The 16,931-nt window shown below is 37.1% G+C and overlaps 1 protein-coding gene across 2 annotated transcripts in view; it reads right to left on the bottom strand.

The window, feature by feature from the left end:
- Window positions 1-16,931, bottom strand: part of NCAPD3 (non-SMC condensin II complex subunit D3) — a 113,168-nt gene that overhangs the window by 21,941 nt on the left and 74,296 nt on the right. For both annotated transcript variants that reach the window (XM_074303749.1, XM_074303750.1), the window contains exons 25-29: window positions 9,878-10,015; window positions 9,440-9,573; window positions 8,983-9,182; window positions 3,030-3,140; window positions 1,199-1,381 (exon numbers count right to left, since the gene is read on the bottom strand). In XM_074303749.1, coding sequence (XP_074159850.1) covers window positions 1,199-1,381; window positions 3,030-3,140; window positions 8,983-9,182; window positions 9,440-9,573; window positions 9,878-10,015 — 766 coding nt within the window. The remainder of the gene's footprint in view (window positions 1-1,198; window positions 1,382-3,029; window positions 3,141-8,982; window positions 9,183-9,439; window positions 9,574-9,877; window positions 10,016-16,931) is intronic.

Below are 16,931 nucleotides of genomic sequence, written 5' to 3'. Positions count from 1 at the left end.
AGAATAAAGACTTTTGCTTATCCTGCCTCCAGCTGATTCTAAGGTATCCAAGATACTAATGTGGTCATTACAGAAACATGGCCAAGTTTCCTCCATTCTTAATTTTCACTCAACTCACAAGATATCTTTTCTATTGCTCTCTTTCTCCCTCCTTTTTACAGCCAAACTCAGAATAATCAATTTATTTCTACCAACTCTTCACCTCCCACTCACTTCTCAAGTCCTTCTACCTGGCTTCCAACCAGATCACTTAATCAAAATTGCTCTCCAAGCTTTCCCAATGATAATAGTTGATATTTATATGTCACATTAGAGTTGGCAAGATGCTTTGCATACAATATTGCTCTTATTTTATTCATATTTTAGAGATGAAGAAGTTAGGGCTCAGAAAAGTTAAATAAGTCATCTGTGGTCACAAAGCTAGAAAATGTCAAAATTGAGATTGGAATTTAGGTCTTCCTGATTCTTAATGTCATTAATCTATAAGCTTATACCATGAGCCCTCTTTTTTTTTTTCTTTCCCTACTCTCTCTTATACGTTTCCATGGATTCAATTATCATTTACATGAAGATGGTCTTCAGATCTATATATGCAACAATCACCTTTCCTCTGAGCTTTGATCTCTCCTTGGCTGGGGTGTAGGCACCCCAAATAGAACCTCACTGCCTCCCTCACCCCCAAATATCCTTATTTTTTGAGGCAATCCAATCCTTTCAGTTACCCAGGTTCTCATCCTCAGACTTCCCTCTTCCTCAGCTGCTAAACCTTGTCAATTTGACCTCCAAACTGTCCACTCCTCTCTCAGTCACAAAGAAATGAGCCTAGGCTAGGCTTTATTAAGTTAACTGGTAGCTTTCTGGCATTGAATCTCTTCCCCTCTCAAATCAATCTTCCACACAGTTACCAAAATAATAGAGATCTAGTAATGTTAATTCCTCACCTCTTCTTCTCCCTCCCAAACCTCAAGAATTTTCAGCAGCTTCTTACTGCATCCCACTCTTCAGCTTGAAAGAAAACCATTTTCAGAAATCAAGGTACTTTAACTTCTTATAGTAAGTAGAAACATAACAATTATGACAACCCAAATGATGGCCAAAAAATTCCCAAGAAATTTTAATTCAATATATACTTCTGATTCAGGATCTAGGAATCACAGCTATCTTTACCAGTCAGCCTTATTTGGAATCCTTAAATTACCTGTGCTATTGCTAAGGTGCCTGACATATCAGCCACTCTTTCTGTATTTCTTTGTTCTGCCAGTTCTTGCTCCTTTGCCAGCTGTTCTTCATATTTCTTCATGTCATACTCAAGTTCTGAAGCCAGCTGTTTGTCAACTGCAAAAAAATCTTTGATTTCATCTCGATAGTCTTGCATTACTTCCTGGAATAGACCCAAAGAATATTCTTTGATTTTTTTTTTTTTTAACTGAAGTAAAAAAGCTCTCTCAATTACTTATAAAATCAATGACAAGATTTATTCTGCTGAAAGTATAGGTTAATCAATAAAATGCCATTAAGCAACATGTATGATATTTATACTTAGGATTGTAATTTCATAGACATAACGCTAAAAAGTGCTTCAGAAATCATCCTGTCCAAACCCCTCCTCTAACATATATAAAGTAACTAAAATCCAGAGAAATTAAGTGATGAGGCTAGCTAAGATGAGATAGACAATAAGTGACAGAACCAGATTCTGAGCCTACATCCTATTCTCTTGACACCAGATCCAATACTCTTTCTATTATGTCTTAATAGATCACATAACCCAATGTGAGTCTATGACAAAATAGTATTGATCACTTAAGAACAATTTTTAGAACATTTAGTCTGGTCCTTACCTAGATATTTGTCTTTGTTATTCTCTGAGGGAAGAAATGACCAAGGAAGCTCAATTTTCATATCCTTTGCAGGCAGAAGCTCAGAATGGTTTTAGTTTGTATTCTTCTAATAATAAATTGGAAGATTTTTTGAAATGGCTTTTGATAGCTTGAATTTCTTCTTCTTCAAATATCTTTATCATTTGGGGATTGGCTCTTGTTCTTACGTTTTCATCAGTTCCTTTGAGATCTTGGATGTCAGACCCTTATCAGAGACATTTGGTACAAATTGTTTCCTTCTAATTTTAGCTGTACTAATTTTGTTTATACAAAAACTTTTCCATTTTATATAATCAAAATTGTCCATTTTATTTTTTGTAATGCTTACTTGGGAATGAACTCTTCCTTTACCCCCAAATTGGAAAGATAATCTCTTCCTTGATGCTCTATAATTTGTTTTATGATGTGACTTTTTAATATCTAGGTCAAATATCCATTGGGACTTTATCTTTATATGTGATGGGAGGTATTGGTCTAAACTTCATTTTTGTCAGATTGTTTTACAGTTTTCCCAGTTATGAGTCCTGATTCTAATACTTTGAATCTTTAGGTTTATCTTCGATGTCTTGGATACTTAATCTTCTCCACTGACAAGCTTTTCTAATATTCTTGACTCTTTGTTTTACTACATGACTTTTGCTAAACCTCTTGTGCTTTATACCAACAGCTGAAGGGCAGCTAGGTGGCGCAGTGGATAGAGCACCAGCCTTGAATTCAGGAGGACCGGAGTTCAAATCTGGTCTCAGACACTTAACACTTCCTAGCTGTGTGACCCTAGGCAAGTCACTGAACCCCAGCCTCAAAAAGAAAAAAAAATAGTTGGGAGTATACCAACAGCTGAGATATACTCAAATCTGACCTGAATCAGACATATTAAATGAAGAAGATTTAGCTTTCCATAAACTCCATAAACTTTCCATAAAATTGTGTAGAAGAGAAAAGTTCAACTTCAAAGCAGTCAGTAGCAGTATCTGAGCTGAAACAGCAAATGGCCAGGCTAGGTAATTTTATTTTCAAAACAAAATAATCTGCCTCACTCACAACACTCTAAAACATATTAAGAATCCATGTGTATGCCATTAAAAACTACCAGAGAATCCTAAGTAAGACACTCTTGCATTAATGGAAAAATCTAAAGGTTTTACTTACTCTGAGATAGTTCATGAGGTCTCTCAAGGCTGGGATTTTATTCTGTTCTAGCATTGACTTCAGGGAAGTGATAATTGGAATAACATTTTCTATGAAATTCCTCTTCTGAACCTGTAGACAAAGAATAAATACGTTTTACATATCCTAAATTATAAACTTCCAAATGTCAGAACTTTTTTCTACATTTCTTAATGTTGTCAATTTTTTTTCTTATTTAACAAACTTAAGACAAGGTTGTGAAGCAGAAATAAGATGAGTATTGTCCTTTTAAACAAACAAACTTTATTAGAAAGAGGTAAAATGACTTCCAAAAAGCACTACAGCATTTCAGAAAGAAACTTTGCGTCTCAGTTGTTGGCTGTACATCGTACTTATTCAAATTTCTTGTCTATGAAACAAAACTATTCAGGTAGCTAGAGAGACATTTCATTTTGCTAGTGGCAAAAGTGTCCTAAATGTAAACTCTTAATGGTTGGGCTCTAGCATTTGAAAGTCCTTTGTGTTTTTCAAAGCACCTAGCAGAGGGCTGGGTTTACTGTAAACAATAAATACATAATATAATATTTATTAATAGTTCATAATTAAGATTGGTCACTAACCTCAATTTTTTAAATATGTAAACTTTTAAAATTAATTATAGTTTTCCTGAGAAAGCATTCACTACAATTATGATTTTTACTCTTTAATTTCAAGATATTCCTGAGTCAGAATAATATAGTTGAGAGGAACAATGAACTAAAAAGTCTAGAGACCCGAGTTATCCAAGCCCAAGTCCGTCACTAACTTACTATAGACATACTTCATTTCACTGCACTTCACTCTATTGTGCTTCACAGATACTGTGTTTTTCACAAACTTAAGGTGTGTGGCAACCCTGCATAGAGAAAGTCTATTTGTGCCATTTTTCTAATAGCATTTGTTCAAATCAAGTCTCTGTTTCACATTTTGAAATTTCTTGAAATATATAAAAATTTTTCATTTACTATTACATCTGTTGTGGTGATTTGGAATCACTGATTATTAGGATTACAAGGTGAGAACTCAGGTTGACTTGAAAGTTCTCTGGCTCAGACCTTGGGTTCGGGCCTTTTAAAGGGAATTTACACCTTAGGAATTCTACAAGGAGCAAGTTCATTGGTGGAAGTATTTCCCCACGCCCCATTGAGTTATCACCTTCCTATTCTCTGGGAGGATAAAAGAAGGGCAGCATTGGGTCTGAGAGGATCTACTCTGATATAGCGTTGTGACGCCAGACAGGCTGAAAGGAGACCAGTCTGATTTGAGAAAGGACAAGAATTGGAGGAGATTCAGAGCTCCCAAGAAACCTGCGTACAGAGGAAAAGATTTTACAGATCTCCTCCCAAAGGACCGGACCCTCACAATTCAAGAACTTTACATATTGGTGTCCATAACGTTGGGCAAGGACTTTTGCTTATCCTGATAAGGACTTATTCTGAGCCCTTCAGAGGAGCTAGCCCAGACCTTTGCATTTAAGGACTTATTCTGAGCCCTTCAGAGGAGCTAGACTGGACCATTGCAATTTGGCGCCCGAACAGGGACAGACACAATCCTGATTCCAGTGGAAAATCCTCCGATTCAGATTCCAGTGGAAAAGACTTTCTGATGCAGAAAGAACTGTGAGTAACAAGGATTAAGTGAGTGTTCTAATAGACAAATAAGGAACTTAACTTGTTAAGGGCTAAACCAGCAATCTCTTATAGCTGAAATGGGGCAGATCTTGAACTCTCTCTTCAAAGTTCTTTTCAACTTTCCCTTACGGTACTTGTTGACTATTGGTCTCGTGCCGGTATTTAGTCTTAGATGGAGTTTACCACCTGCTTTGGGCTGCATTCCCAAGCAACCCGACTCCGAGAAGACCCAGTCCCGGCGTGCCAGGGGCTGCTACTGGCCTCACACCGTCCACGGGCTGTGCCTCGATCAGAAGGACTTGGGCCCCCACCGAGAGTAGCACCGGGGAATGGGTCTTCCTTACACCACATGGACCATGCCCCACTGCGGGGTGGGGATTCGGCGCTTGGCTCTTCCCTGTTCACTCGCCATTACTGAAGGAATCCTGGTTAGTTTCTTTTCCTCCGCTGACTAATATGCTTAAATTCAGCGGGTCGCCACATCTGATCTGAGGTTGCCATGGTCCGGTCTAGCTCCTCTGAAGGGCTCAGAATAAGTCCTTATCAGGATAAGCAAAAGTCCTTGCCCCACGTTATGGACGCCAATATGTAAAGTTCTTGAATTGTGAGGGTCCGGTCGTCTGCTCAATTATAATCCTTCTCTGGGAGGAGATCTGTAAAATCTTTTCCTCTGTGTGCAGGTTTCTTGGGAGCTCTGAATCTCCTCCAACTTTTGTCCTTTCTCAAATCAGACTGGTCTCCTTTCAGCCTGTCTGGCGTCACAACTCTATATCAGAGTAGATCCTCTCAGACCCAATGCTGCCCTTCTTTTATCCTCCCAGAGAATAGGAAGGTGATAACTCAATGGGGCGTGGGGAAATACTTCCACCAATGAACTTGATCCTCTTAGAATTCCTAAGGTGTAAACTTCTTTTAAAAGGCCCGAACCAAAGGTCTGAGCCAGAGAACTGTCAAGTCAACCTGAATTCTCACCTTGTAATTGTCCAGACAACCTGAGTTCTCACCTTGTAATGCTAACATCTCCCCCTTTCTTTTGATTTAGAACATAGGGTAGTCATGACCTTGAAACATAAATCCATCACTATGGGAGGTATTACACATAATTATATAAATTACATAAAAACATAGTAACATAGTGTAACATAGTAACACAATACATATTAGGAGTATGTAACAAATAACATGATAAAATAATCATAAATTGAGAATTTATAAATGTCCATAAGTCCATTGTCCATTCGTCTCATCTTGTGTTAGGAAATCCAATGATTCCTGCTGGTTTTAAAGTTCTTTAACAGTCTTCTTATTAGCCATGCTCTTTCACTGTCAGATGTTTCTTAGATTTTCTCCTTTGTTTTGAGGTCTTTCTCTTTTTCTTTCTCTCTCCAGGCACTTGTGGCCACCTATCTGTTTCCTTCTGTCTGTTAAAATACAAGCAAACCCTCTCTCCCAGTCAGTTAACCTATCTAATTTCCTTTTACTTACCACTTTCTAAATCTCTTCTCATCGTCTGGCAATTACATTGGAGTTGTTTGCACTGAACACAGCCCTGTTGGTTTAAAAGGCCTGTATTCTCCCCAAGTGTAATCCATTTTTGCAATCTGATTGCCTTTTGGCTGACTTATCAGATAATCCCTTTCTGCCATGTGATTGCTTTTCTGCTGGTTGATCAAATCAAACCTTCTAAAGGCTCTTTGGGTATAACATCAGCTGCCATCATGCCCCAAGTCTTTTTTGCTTGGGGCCCTGGACCTGGGCCCCTCATCCTGTTTCCCTGAATTATTCTACACTCTGATGCCCATTGGAGTCCTCTGTTGCATTTTGGACATGGGGTTTTAGGTTTTCTTTCACCCTGTCTTCTCATTCTATCTCCATATCTACACTGAGCTCTTAGATGCCCAATTTTTCCACATTGAAAACATCGACAAATTTCCCTAGAAGTCCCTTGCCAGGAGGGACCCTGTCTTTCCACGTTCATCATAGTCCGGGTGTAAAAAGCATTTGTTCACAATGTGGCACATCGTCTTATGATCTCCTCTAAAAGAGTATCTTTGTCTAATCCCCATATAATTCTTTTGCAAATCTCATTGGCATTTTCCTTAGCCAGATGTTTGGTCATTATTTCTGTAGCTGCATTTTCTCCAATAGTTCTTTTGACAGCAGTTTGCAAATGTCCCACAAAATCCGCAGAAGGTTCATTGGGACCTTACTCTATTTTAGTGAAAGCCTCTCCCCGATCTTTCTGTCCAGGGAGGACACCCCAAGCTTTTATTGCAGCCTTAGCAATTTGCTCATACACTGTCATGGTATAATTAATCTGTTCTGAATTTTCTCTATACCGACCTTCACCAGCTAAATGCTCAAAAGTAAATTTTGTGTTAACTCCTATTTCCAAATTGCATCTGACTTGGATTTTACATAATTCATGAAACTCCGCAAGCCATAACAAATTTTGTCCAGGTTCTAGACATGTCCTTGCTATGGATATCCAATCATTTGGGGTTAGGACTTCATAAGACAAACCATCTAGTAACATTTTAACATAAGCTGATGCAGCCCCATAAAGGGTACAACCTTTTTCCAAATCTTTAATTTTATTCAAATCTAAAGGTGCATATCTTCTCCTTTTTGGCCTACAGAATCAATCTCTTCAATCACAGGATATGCATGTATAAAATCACTTATATCCTGTCCTTCTCTCTTAGCTTTAACCAATGCTTTTTCTAATTTGTCATAGGCTGCTTAACAGGCGATTTTGTTTGTGTTTCTGCCTCTTCCCCTCCTCCTTCTTCCTCTACCTCTGAAGGTGGAGTTGATGTGGGCTTGTCAATAATCTGCTCTCTAGGCGGGATTGAAGCTTCTTCAAGAGAATCAGAGTCATCACACCCTAATTCCTCATTTAAATCCTCTTGCTCTTGGGCAAGATCTTGATCTTTCCTTTTTTCCTCACACTTCCTCCTCTGTTCATTTTTAAAACTTTTCCTTCTCCTACAACTTGCTCGATATTTTAAGGCTAATTGAACTATGTTGTAGATATAAAATAACTCTGCAGAAATTGAACAAGGCCCATTTTTTGCATGAAATTCTTTCATTTCAAATCCCACTAGCTTCCTCTAAGAACCAAGGGGGGGTGCGTCTTAATGCAGCCAAAAGTTTACCAATCTATACCCAGGTTACAAGTAAACTCTGCTCCTCAATTACCTTAATTATTCTCTCTATAGTACCATTCTTGATTGGGGGTGGAGCTGAGGCTGCCGCTGGGGCTGAGTCGGCTGAGGTCAAGGGATTGTCTTTAGCTAACAACTGATCTTTGATGTTACTATTATAATTAATATAGGGTGCCACAAATCATACCCATATAAGATAGTGAACTTAATTACTAAATGTTGTATGTTCTGACTGTTCCATGGAGAGGATGTTTCTCCATCTCCTCCTCGGGCCTCTCTATTCCCTAAGACACAACAATATTGAAGAATATTATATAAATTTGATTAATAAAGAAGCAATCAGCTTTGAGAAGACTTAATTCCAATTTTGAAAAAAATTATACTGTGTAAAATGTTAGCAAACAACATCACATACTATATAGAAATGTTTCCTAAAAGGAAGAATCAATCAATGTAGCAAGCTTCATTGCTGTTTTATCTTAAGAAATTATCATAGCCACCCCAACATGCGGCAAACACTTCTCCCCTCCCCCCAAACCAGTCAGCAGCTATCAACATTGAGGCAAGACACTTCACCACTAAAAAGATGATGACAAGCTAAAGGCTCAGATGATGGTTAGCAATTTTTTTTTGGGGGGGGGCAATAAAGTATTTTTTTCAAATTAGGATTGTGTTTTTAGACACAATACTATTACACATTTAACAGACAACAGTATAGTGTATGTAAATGTAATTGGAAGCCAAAAAATTCATGTGACCCCCTTTATTGCAATGTTCTGGTATCAAACTCACAACATGTCTGAAGTATGCCTGTATGAGACTTTACAAGACACCTAATTTCTTGAGTTATAGTTATAAAATCAGGAGGCTGAATGAGAAAATATGTAAGGTCCTACAGATCTCCAGTTCTCTGAGAATTCTTGTTAAGTTCTATCCAGAAATCACTTCATGTCCCTTGTATGCTTATTATCAATTCTAAAAGATATCTGGGAAATAGAATGGATTTTGACTGCATTTTATAAGATAGGCAAGGGACACAGAGAATAAGTAATTTGGCAAGACAGAGCTTTTACTATTTTAAAAATTATATGCAATTCATATGATTATATATTTCAAAAGAGAATATGGTATACTCACTTGCGAAATTAATTTTTTTTGTGCTTCCTGCATGACTACATTAGCCATGGCCAGTTCATCATCTTCTATCTGGAGGTCTTTATCTGTTTTGGATCTCATTGCCAATAATTTAATCTCCTTTGAACTCAGAACTTCAAATGTATCTGAAAGCAGTTCATTGGCTTCCATATCCAGGGGTAGGATGCCATCCACAAAGCAAGCTGGGAGAGAGTACAAAAGATCAGATTTCTAGAAATACTTTAAAATCACCTTAAGAGGGCAATAGCCCTAGGAAGGCCCGTCTGGGCAGGTCAGAAGGAGCAACATGGGGAATATTGGATGTTCTAGGAAGAAAAATAAAAAAGCAAGGGTCATCTTGCAGCAGGAGGCTCGTATTTGCTACAAACCTGCTGAGTCCACTATCAGCACAGCTTTTTATTTTTAAATATCCATTCTGTTTCAAAAATGTCAGACATACCCAAAATATTCAGGCTAATTTTTGAAGTGATGTTGAATCTCTGCTCATCTGTGAAGTGCTCTAGTAGAAATTTGTAGATCCACATGCGTTTTTCTTTGTTATTCTTTCCCTTCAATGAAAAGAGCTGTTTTTCCCTATAATAAAAACAGAACTTCAATGGATATATGTGCACATAAAAATAGATCTTTATTACGATATTTAAGTCCAATTTAAATTTAGAGCACAAATACATTTTTGGGATACCAATACAGACATTTCCCTCAGAAATATGGGGTCAAAATAGATTCTTACCTTTACCATTTCAATAAACTTAAAAAAAAAAAAAAAAAAAAAGGCCTGGTTTAAATCTAATCAATCACTTCAGAGGAAACACCTGAAATTGTGACATATACCCCAATTCCTATAATTTGAGAAAATGGTAACACTGAACTTACTGACCTCTCTGACTGGGGAAATTTGTTGTATTTCTCATGCTTTTCATAACTATTGAAGTGGAAAATACACTCAATGAAATGCTGGAAGAACATGACAGGGTTCCTCTTCAGTAGGAGATGAACCAAACAGAATTCTCCAAAACTGCAAAGAGAGGGGAACCAAACAGAAAGGATCCATTTACTACTTGAAGACAGCCACTTAAGACATATCACTGCCAAGGCATAGAGAAAATAGGACTGTAAAAAATAGTTATACTTTCCCCCAATAAATACTTCCCCAATAATCAATGTTGAACTCTATCAAGTGAAGTACTATTGTATTTAAAGTAATGAATATATAAACAAAAAAGCATTTATTGAGCACTTGCTGTTGGCAATGCACTGTGCTAAATCTGGGATTGAAATAGAAAGGCTTGGTGGTCCCTCCTCTCAAGGAGTCATTCTCATCTGGGGAGCACATATAGGAGATTTCAAGTGCAAACTAGACAAAAGGGCTCCATGGTACTTAGGATGTCCATTGATAGAATCATTTTGTCCATTTTCTAATACAGAACCATTTGGTGGTGAGGACTTTTCTGGTCCTCAGCAGTTGCAGCTGGCTTGGCCAAGCCACATCTCTACAAGAGCTGCTTCTATGCAAAATTTGAGCTAGAAGTGGGGCTGTTGGTTTGAGGGATGCTCTGGGGACTGGAGTTATGGGCTCTTTCCACTAGGGCCTGCCTGAGAGAGGAGGTGGCCAGATTGGCTTGACTCCTCCCTGTTGTAGGTGCCTTGTGGTTTCAGCAAGGTTAGCCTGTCTGGCCTGAGAGGAGTTGGTGGTTGAGGGAGTTTAAAGACCTGTCTGGTACATGTTGTATCCTGTCTGTCTCTAAGGATGCTTTGCTGCTTCACATCAAAAGGAAGATACAAATTTAGCTCATTTTGTTTCTCAACAACTTCCCTTTTTGGAAATCAAGGTCAGAGTGAAGACTTTTCCCCATCAAGCTTGCTTCCAAATTTCTAATGGTCTTATTATTCAGTCACATTTAACAACAACAACAACAACAAAAACCCACTTCGATAAGCAAAAGCTGCTTGTCATTATAGTTGTTACAATTATAATGATGACCTGAGTCAGAAAACTTGGGCCATTTCCTTCTATTTTGAGCTTAATGTCTATAATAATATGAATCAAGAAAGTAATTTTTTTTAAAAAAACCAGCAATCTTTGAAAGACTACAGATTAGCTATATTAGTGCTTCATTCTCAGTATTCTTTTCCCAAAAAAAACCGCTCTAATTACAAGCAAACTGAATTTGGGCCAACAGGATCAGTGATCATCTCAAAGATGCATTGCATATACTGGACCTCCTCACAAAATTAAAAGAAAAGAATGGGTGTGGGGAATATAGAGTATAGAGTTTGTAACTCAGAATTAAAATAAAAAAAGAATGCTTGTAATTACTTAACTAAAAAATAAAAGAAAAGTTATAGTCCTCTTCTCCTTTATCTCTCCTTGTTGGTAGTGAGGTCAAACTTCTACAGATAATCTATTTCAATTTTTGGTTACAAAAGCTTAAAGTGGCAAAAACATCATTGTTATCTGTGCATGTATTTTTAGAGTCTATATCTATATCTCATGTCCCACTCTGCTATTAAATATGATCCGCTGATATTTTGGATAATCATCCTTTGAGAATATACCCTCTAGAACAAAACTGTCCAGTATGTAACCCACAGGGCACAGCATTCCCAAGTGTGTACCCAACCAGCCTAAAAGATAATCGGGAAATGTTTAACAAAACAAGTAAAACTATAATAAAAATTAGGTAATATATTTTAAAACTAAATTAATACATAATTTGCAGGAATCTTTATGTACAGATTTGTGGTCCCTATTTCTATTTGACTTTGACACCACTGCATTTAGTGTCATCCTTCAAATGGCATTACTATATCAAGGTCAATGTACAGTGTGTTTGACCATGGCTGATCAGACCAATATAAACTTGAAAAACATTGCCATAGGCACAAATAGTCTGTTTGAAAATTTGCGCATCTCATCTTTCTTTAGAGCTATGAAAATTTTGCTTTGCTCACAGAGTATACTGCATTCTTTGATGCCGGCACTGGATTTTTAGGGTAGTTGCTACACCTAAGCCCCAGCATAAAAGCAATATTCTGGGAGCCTTTTCCATCTACTAGTATATGTCAAAACAGAAAATTTCACTTGCATAAAGATATTGGCTTTAGTCTATCCACCATGTCTCCCATTTTAGAAGTAAAAATAAATTTTTTTTTACAAAGAATTAAAATAGTTTATACTCTCAACTGTCAATGCTAATTCAATGAAGAGGGAACAATCCAAAAATAAATTATATTTGGCTTTGGAATACACTGGAATTTTTCTGCAAATTTAAACTTCCTAATGTTTTTCTTTAAGACTAATACTACAATTAATTTTCTTTCTTTGTATACATAATCAATAGTATGGAGATGTGGCTCAAAAAGTCCGACCAGGTGGAAAAAAAAAAATAGGAACAGATAATTTGTATAGGTAACTAAGAATTGACTATTCATCTAAGAAACAGGAAGCAACTGTTTGAGGAGCTTGTAACTGTAAGATTGTAATCCTATTGAAATGAAGGGAAATACCTAGAAAAAATGTAATCAAGGCCTATATGAAACACTGGTTTGTTGTATTGATAGCTAGCCAGTGAATTCATAGATAAGCTATATTGTTCTTAACCAGCTCTGTATGATATCAATTGACAAGCATTTATGAAGTGTCTACTAGGTCTTTCATTTCATTGTTGGATATACAAAGACAGAAATCAAACAGCCTCTTCTCTCAAGGGATTTACATTCTATTAGGAGACAAGTACATAAGTAAATGTAGATAAATGCCTACAAAATAAATACAGGGTAACTTTCTTGAGGGGAGAGCCCTGGGAGTTGGGGGTTGAGGGGAAAAAGGAAAGGTTTCATGTAGAAGGTATTCCTTTAAGCAAGTCCCTACTTGGGGTTCTGCTTGGAATGTCAAATGTTCATCTATTTACATGCAAAGTCAAAAGAATAAATAGGCAACGGAGCTTTCAATCAACCTGCAAATCTATCTCCTAGTGAGTAGTTCATTTAAAGAGCCATCAAAATAAATGTAACCAACATTAATTGTTAAAAAGCTAGCTTCACACAGAAATTAAGGCCTAAAATGAAAACTTAGTCAGTAAGCATCTCAAGATGAGTTTCTAGGAGCTACAGATGGTGTGTGCCATTCAATATTGATCTCTATCATTGTACAGGTTATTTTTTTTAAAAGGCTCAAGTTCTAACCTGGACTAAACTTTCAAAACTTTATTCCTGCAAACTTGGTTGGGGCAAATTACTGATTAACCATATTGTCTTTTTCAAGTGAAGTTTTTCAAAATTATCTTTTTGTTTTGTAGATGACTAGATTATTCAATATCAATAGTTCTATAATAAGACTCAATAGTTTAGCAAAACAATTAATTAAAGCAGAAAAATAAATAAGAACCTGGAAGATTCAGAGTTATCTTACAGAAAACAGATAGTTAAATCTGAACAAAAAGTATCATTCTGCTGAAGATAATAAAACTAGATATCTCTACATCATTTTCATTTTCAGATTTACTAAAAGGCAGCAAAATCTAACTCAATTCAGACTTTCTCCCAGACCATATTCTGTAAGCCAGACTTAAAGCAAAGGTCTGCTAAGTTATCCCCTGGATAGTGGCAATTTGTTCCTTTAGGAACTGTGAATATGGTGCTGCAATGGCACCATCTAGTGGACTTAAAGGAAACTATTTCAGCATTGAACACATTGCTAAAGGGCAATTTTACATGAGACAGTTTATAACTATCATGCAAACTTATATATTCCCAGAACCTGATGAAGATAATCTGATTTCAAAATAAATTCATCCCTTTGCCATTGTTGACTGTTACCTCACTGTGAAACTTTATGAGCAAATGTCTTTATATTAGACCTTGAATATCACCGTATAATTTTTTGTGATCTCATGGACCAAACTGTTCAGTTGACAAAGACTTTGGAGTGATTTGCTATTTCCTTCTCCAATGGATTAAGGCAAACAGAGGTTGAATGACTCGCCCAGACTCACTCAGCTAGTAAATGCCTGAAGCCAAATTTGAACTTAGATCTTCCTAACTTCAGACTCAGTGTTCTATTCAGTGAACCATCTAACTGCTTCCTACTTTGAATATATTTTAGACAAATTTAAAAATTAGGCTAGGAAAAGAACATGTTGATTTACAGAGTCTGATTGCTTTAGGAGATAAAAAAAATCATGGTTTCAAAGTCAAACTAAATTTTGAATAGAATCTAAGAATGTGGGAGGCTGAACTTGAAGATGGATAGTATGGTAGAAGGAGAAATAGGATGACAAGAAAAGAATATTTTCTGACTTTTTTTTTTAACTTTCTCCTACCTCCTACTCCCCAAGTTTCCTTCAGTATCATAATCCTTCTCCTCCATAATAGAATTGCAAATGACCTGTCCAGCATTAAAAAAAAAGTCAGGGAATTTGTATTTGTCACTTAAAAATTTTTTATCCCTCAGCTCATTATTAGAAAATATTATTAAGTACCTTTAATTATGTTTGGGATGATGTTAGACATTACGCCGAGAGCTATAAAGACATGTCCCTGAATTAGAGGTATAATTTATTTAATAGTAGGAGAGTGCTACATAACTAACATGGTCCAGCTCTTAGTTATCCAAAATGGGAAATTCATAATAAATCAGTCAATAAATATTTATTAAGTGCCTATGTGCCAGGTACTGCACTAAGCACTGAGCATACAAAGAAAAACAAAAGACAGCCCCTAATCTCAAATAGCTCCTAATAATAAATGGGGAAACAACCTATAAACAACTAAAAATAGAATAATTACAAAGTAATTAACTAGAATTAAGAGGGATTGTGAAATGTTTCCTGCAGAAGGTGATTTTAACTAGGGCTTGGAAAAAGCTGAAGAAGCCTGGTAATAGAGATGAGGAAGAAGAGCATTCCAAGCAAGGGTGAACAGCTAGAAAAATGCCTGGAGCCTGGGGATGGAGTGTCTTGTTCAAGGAACAGCAAGAAGGCAACTGTCACTACATCAAACAGTATATAGAGGGATATAAAAGTGACAAGCAAGAGAGTCCTAATTTCTGAAGGGTTCTGAATGCAACTCAGTATTTTGTATTTGGTCCTGAGACAACAAGGAACAATTAGTAGGGGAGTGACATGGTCGGACCTGAACTTTAGAAAAATCACATTGGTGGCTGAATGGAGAATGGACTGGACTGGGAAAAGACTGGAGGCAGACAGTTTCACCAACAGGTCATTGCAACAGTTCAGGAGAAATTAGATGAAATTAGATGGCAGTATCAGAAAAATGAAGGGGGAATAATTGAAAGATGTTACAAAGATAGCAACAGACTATATGAGTAGTGAGAATAAGGAACTGAAAATGACAGCTAAGTTGTAAGCCTGAGGGACTGAGAGAATGGTGGTAGCAATAATAGAAAAGTTCAGGAAGAAAAAGGGTGTAGGGGTAGAAATAATAAGTTCAGTTGGGGGAATTCTGAGTGTAAGATGTTTATAGGATATACAATTTTAGATGTCTAATAGGCAGATTGGAGTTATAATGCTGGAAGTCAGCAGAGAGATCAGGTTATATATAGATTTGAGAATCAAGATAGAAATGGTAATTGAATCAATCTGTGGGGGCTCTTGAGATCACCAAGGGAAAGAATTAAGAGAGAAAAGAGAAGAGAGTCTAGGACAACTTCCTGTGAAATGTCTGCCCTTAGCAGGAATGACCCGGATGAAAATCCTCCAAAGGAGATTGAATAAGAGCACTCAGACCAATAGGAAAAAAAAATACTCACAAATCCACAAAACTAGGAGAAATGAGAGCTATTAAAAACATTGGAGACATGGGCATCTTTGTAGGTAGTAGGGAAGTAACCAATAGAAAGGGAGAAATTCAAGACAACGCAGAGTGGAGATGTTAGAAGTGGGCAATCTGCTGGGGAAGATAAAAGAGAAATGGGATCATTAAACATGTAAAGTAAAGCTTCTTAAACTGTGGTCATGATTCTATATGGGTGCCAAAATTGAATGTGAGAGTTGTGAAATTATGATTTATTATAAGTAAATGTTTGATTTGTATGCCTATTTCATATACCTGGGGTTTGCATAAAAGTTTCTCAGATGAAAAGAGGTCATGAATGGAAAAAAGTGTAAGAAGCCCTGATCTAGAGGGACTGGCTTTGTTAAAGAGAAGGGCCATCTTTTCATAGGAGATGAGATTAAAAAAAGGAAATAAGAGGAGAAAGCATCTGGCTAATGTGGAATAAGGAGGAAGGGAAAAGAAGGAGCTCTTAGTGAAAGGCCTCAATTTTTTCAAAACAATATCAAGACAAAGTTCTCAACTGAGAAGGAATGCGGAAGGGAGGCCATAGGAAGCTGTATGAAAATGTCTGGAAGAGCTATTGTGGAGGGTGGTATAGTGAGTTAAATTTTTTGTTCAGTCATGACCTCTTTTGGAGTGTTCCTGGTGAAGACAATGGAGTTGTTTGTCATTTCCTTCTTCAGCTCATTTTGTAGATGAGGAACTGAGACAAATAGTTGACTTGCCCAGGGTCACACAACCAGTGAATGTTTGAGGCCGGATAGGAACTCAGGAAGCTTGACTCCAGGCCACCCTCTACTCACGGCACTGCCTTATTCCCCAGTGAGTTAATAAGGGAGGTAGAAAGCATTGCTTAGACAGCAGTTAGAACCCAGATTTACGTTAACAATCCACTTTGATTCAGCAACATACACATAAGAGCAAAGGCAGCAGATAGTAGGAGTGACCCAAGGCTAAAGTTTGGCGGGGTACAAATGGCAATAAAAATCGTAGAGCTGAACTGCTTTACCAAGGGTCTAGATGGGGAAAGCACATAAAAAAGAGAGCATGGAGGTATCAGTATACAGTGTAAATGAAGAGTACGTTTTCTTACCAGAAGGTAGAGGAAGAGACACAATGCTAACAGACTGTGATCA

Source organism: Sminthopsis crassicaudata, chromosome 3 (assembly GCF_048593235.1).
Source record: "Sminthopsis crassicaudata isolate SCR6 chromosome 3, ASM4859323v1, whole genome shotgun sequence".
NCBI classification, from domain to species: domain Eukaryota; kingdom Metazoa; phylum Chordata; class Mammalia; order Dasyuromorphia; family Dasyuridae; genus Sminthopsis; species Sminthopsis crassicaudata.
This window is presented reverse-complemented; position numbering and strand designations above follow the sequence as displayed.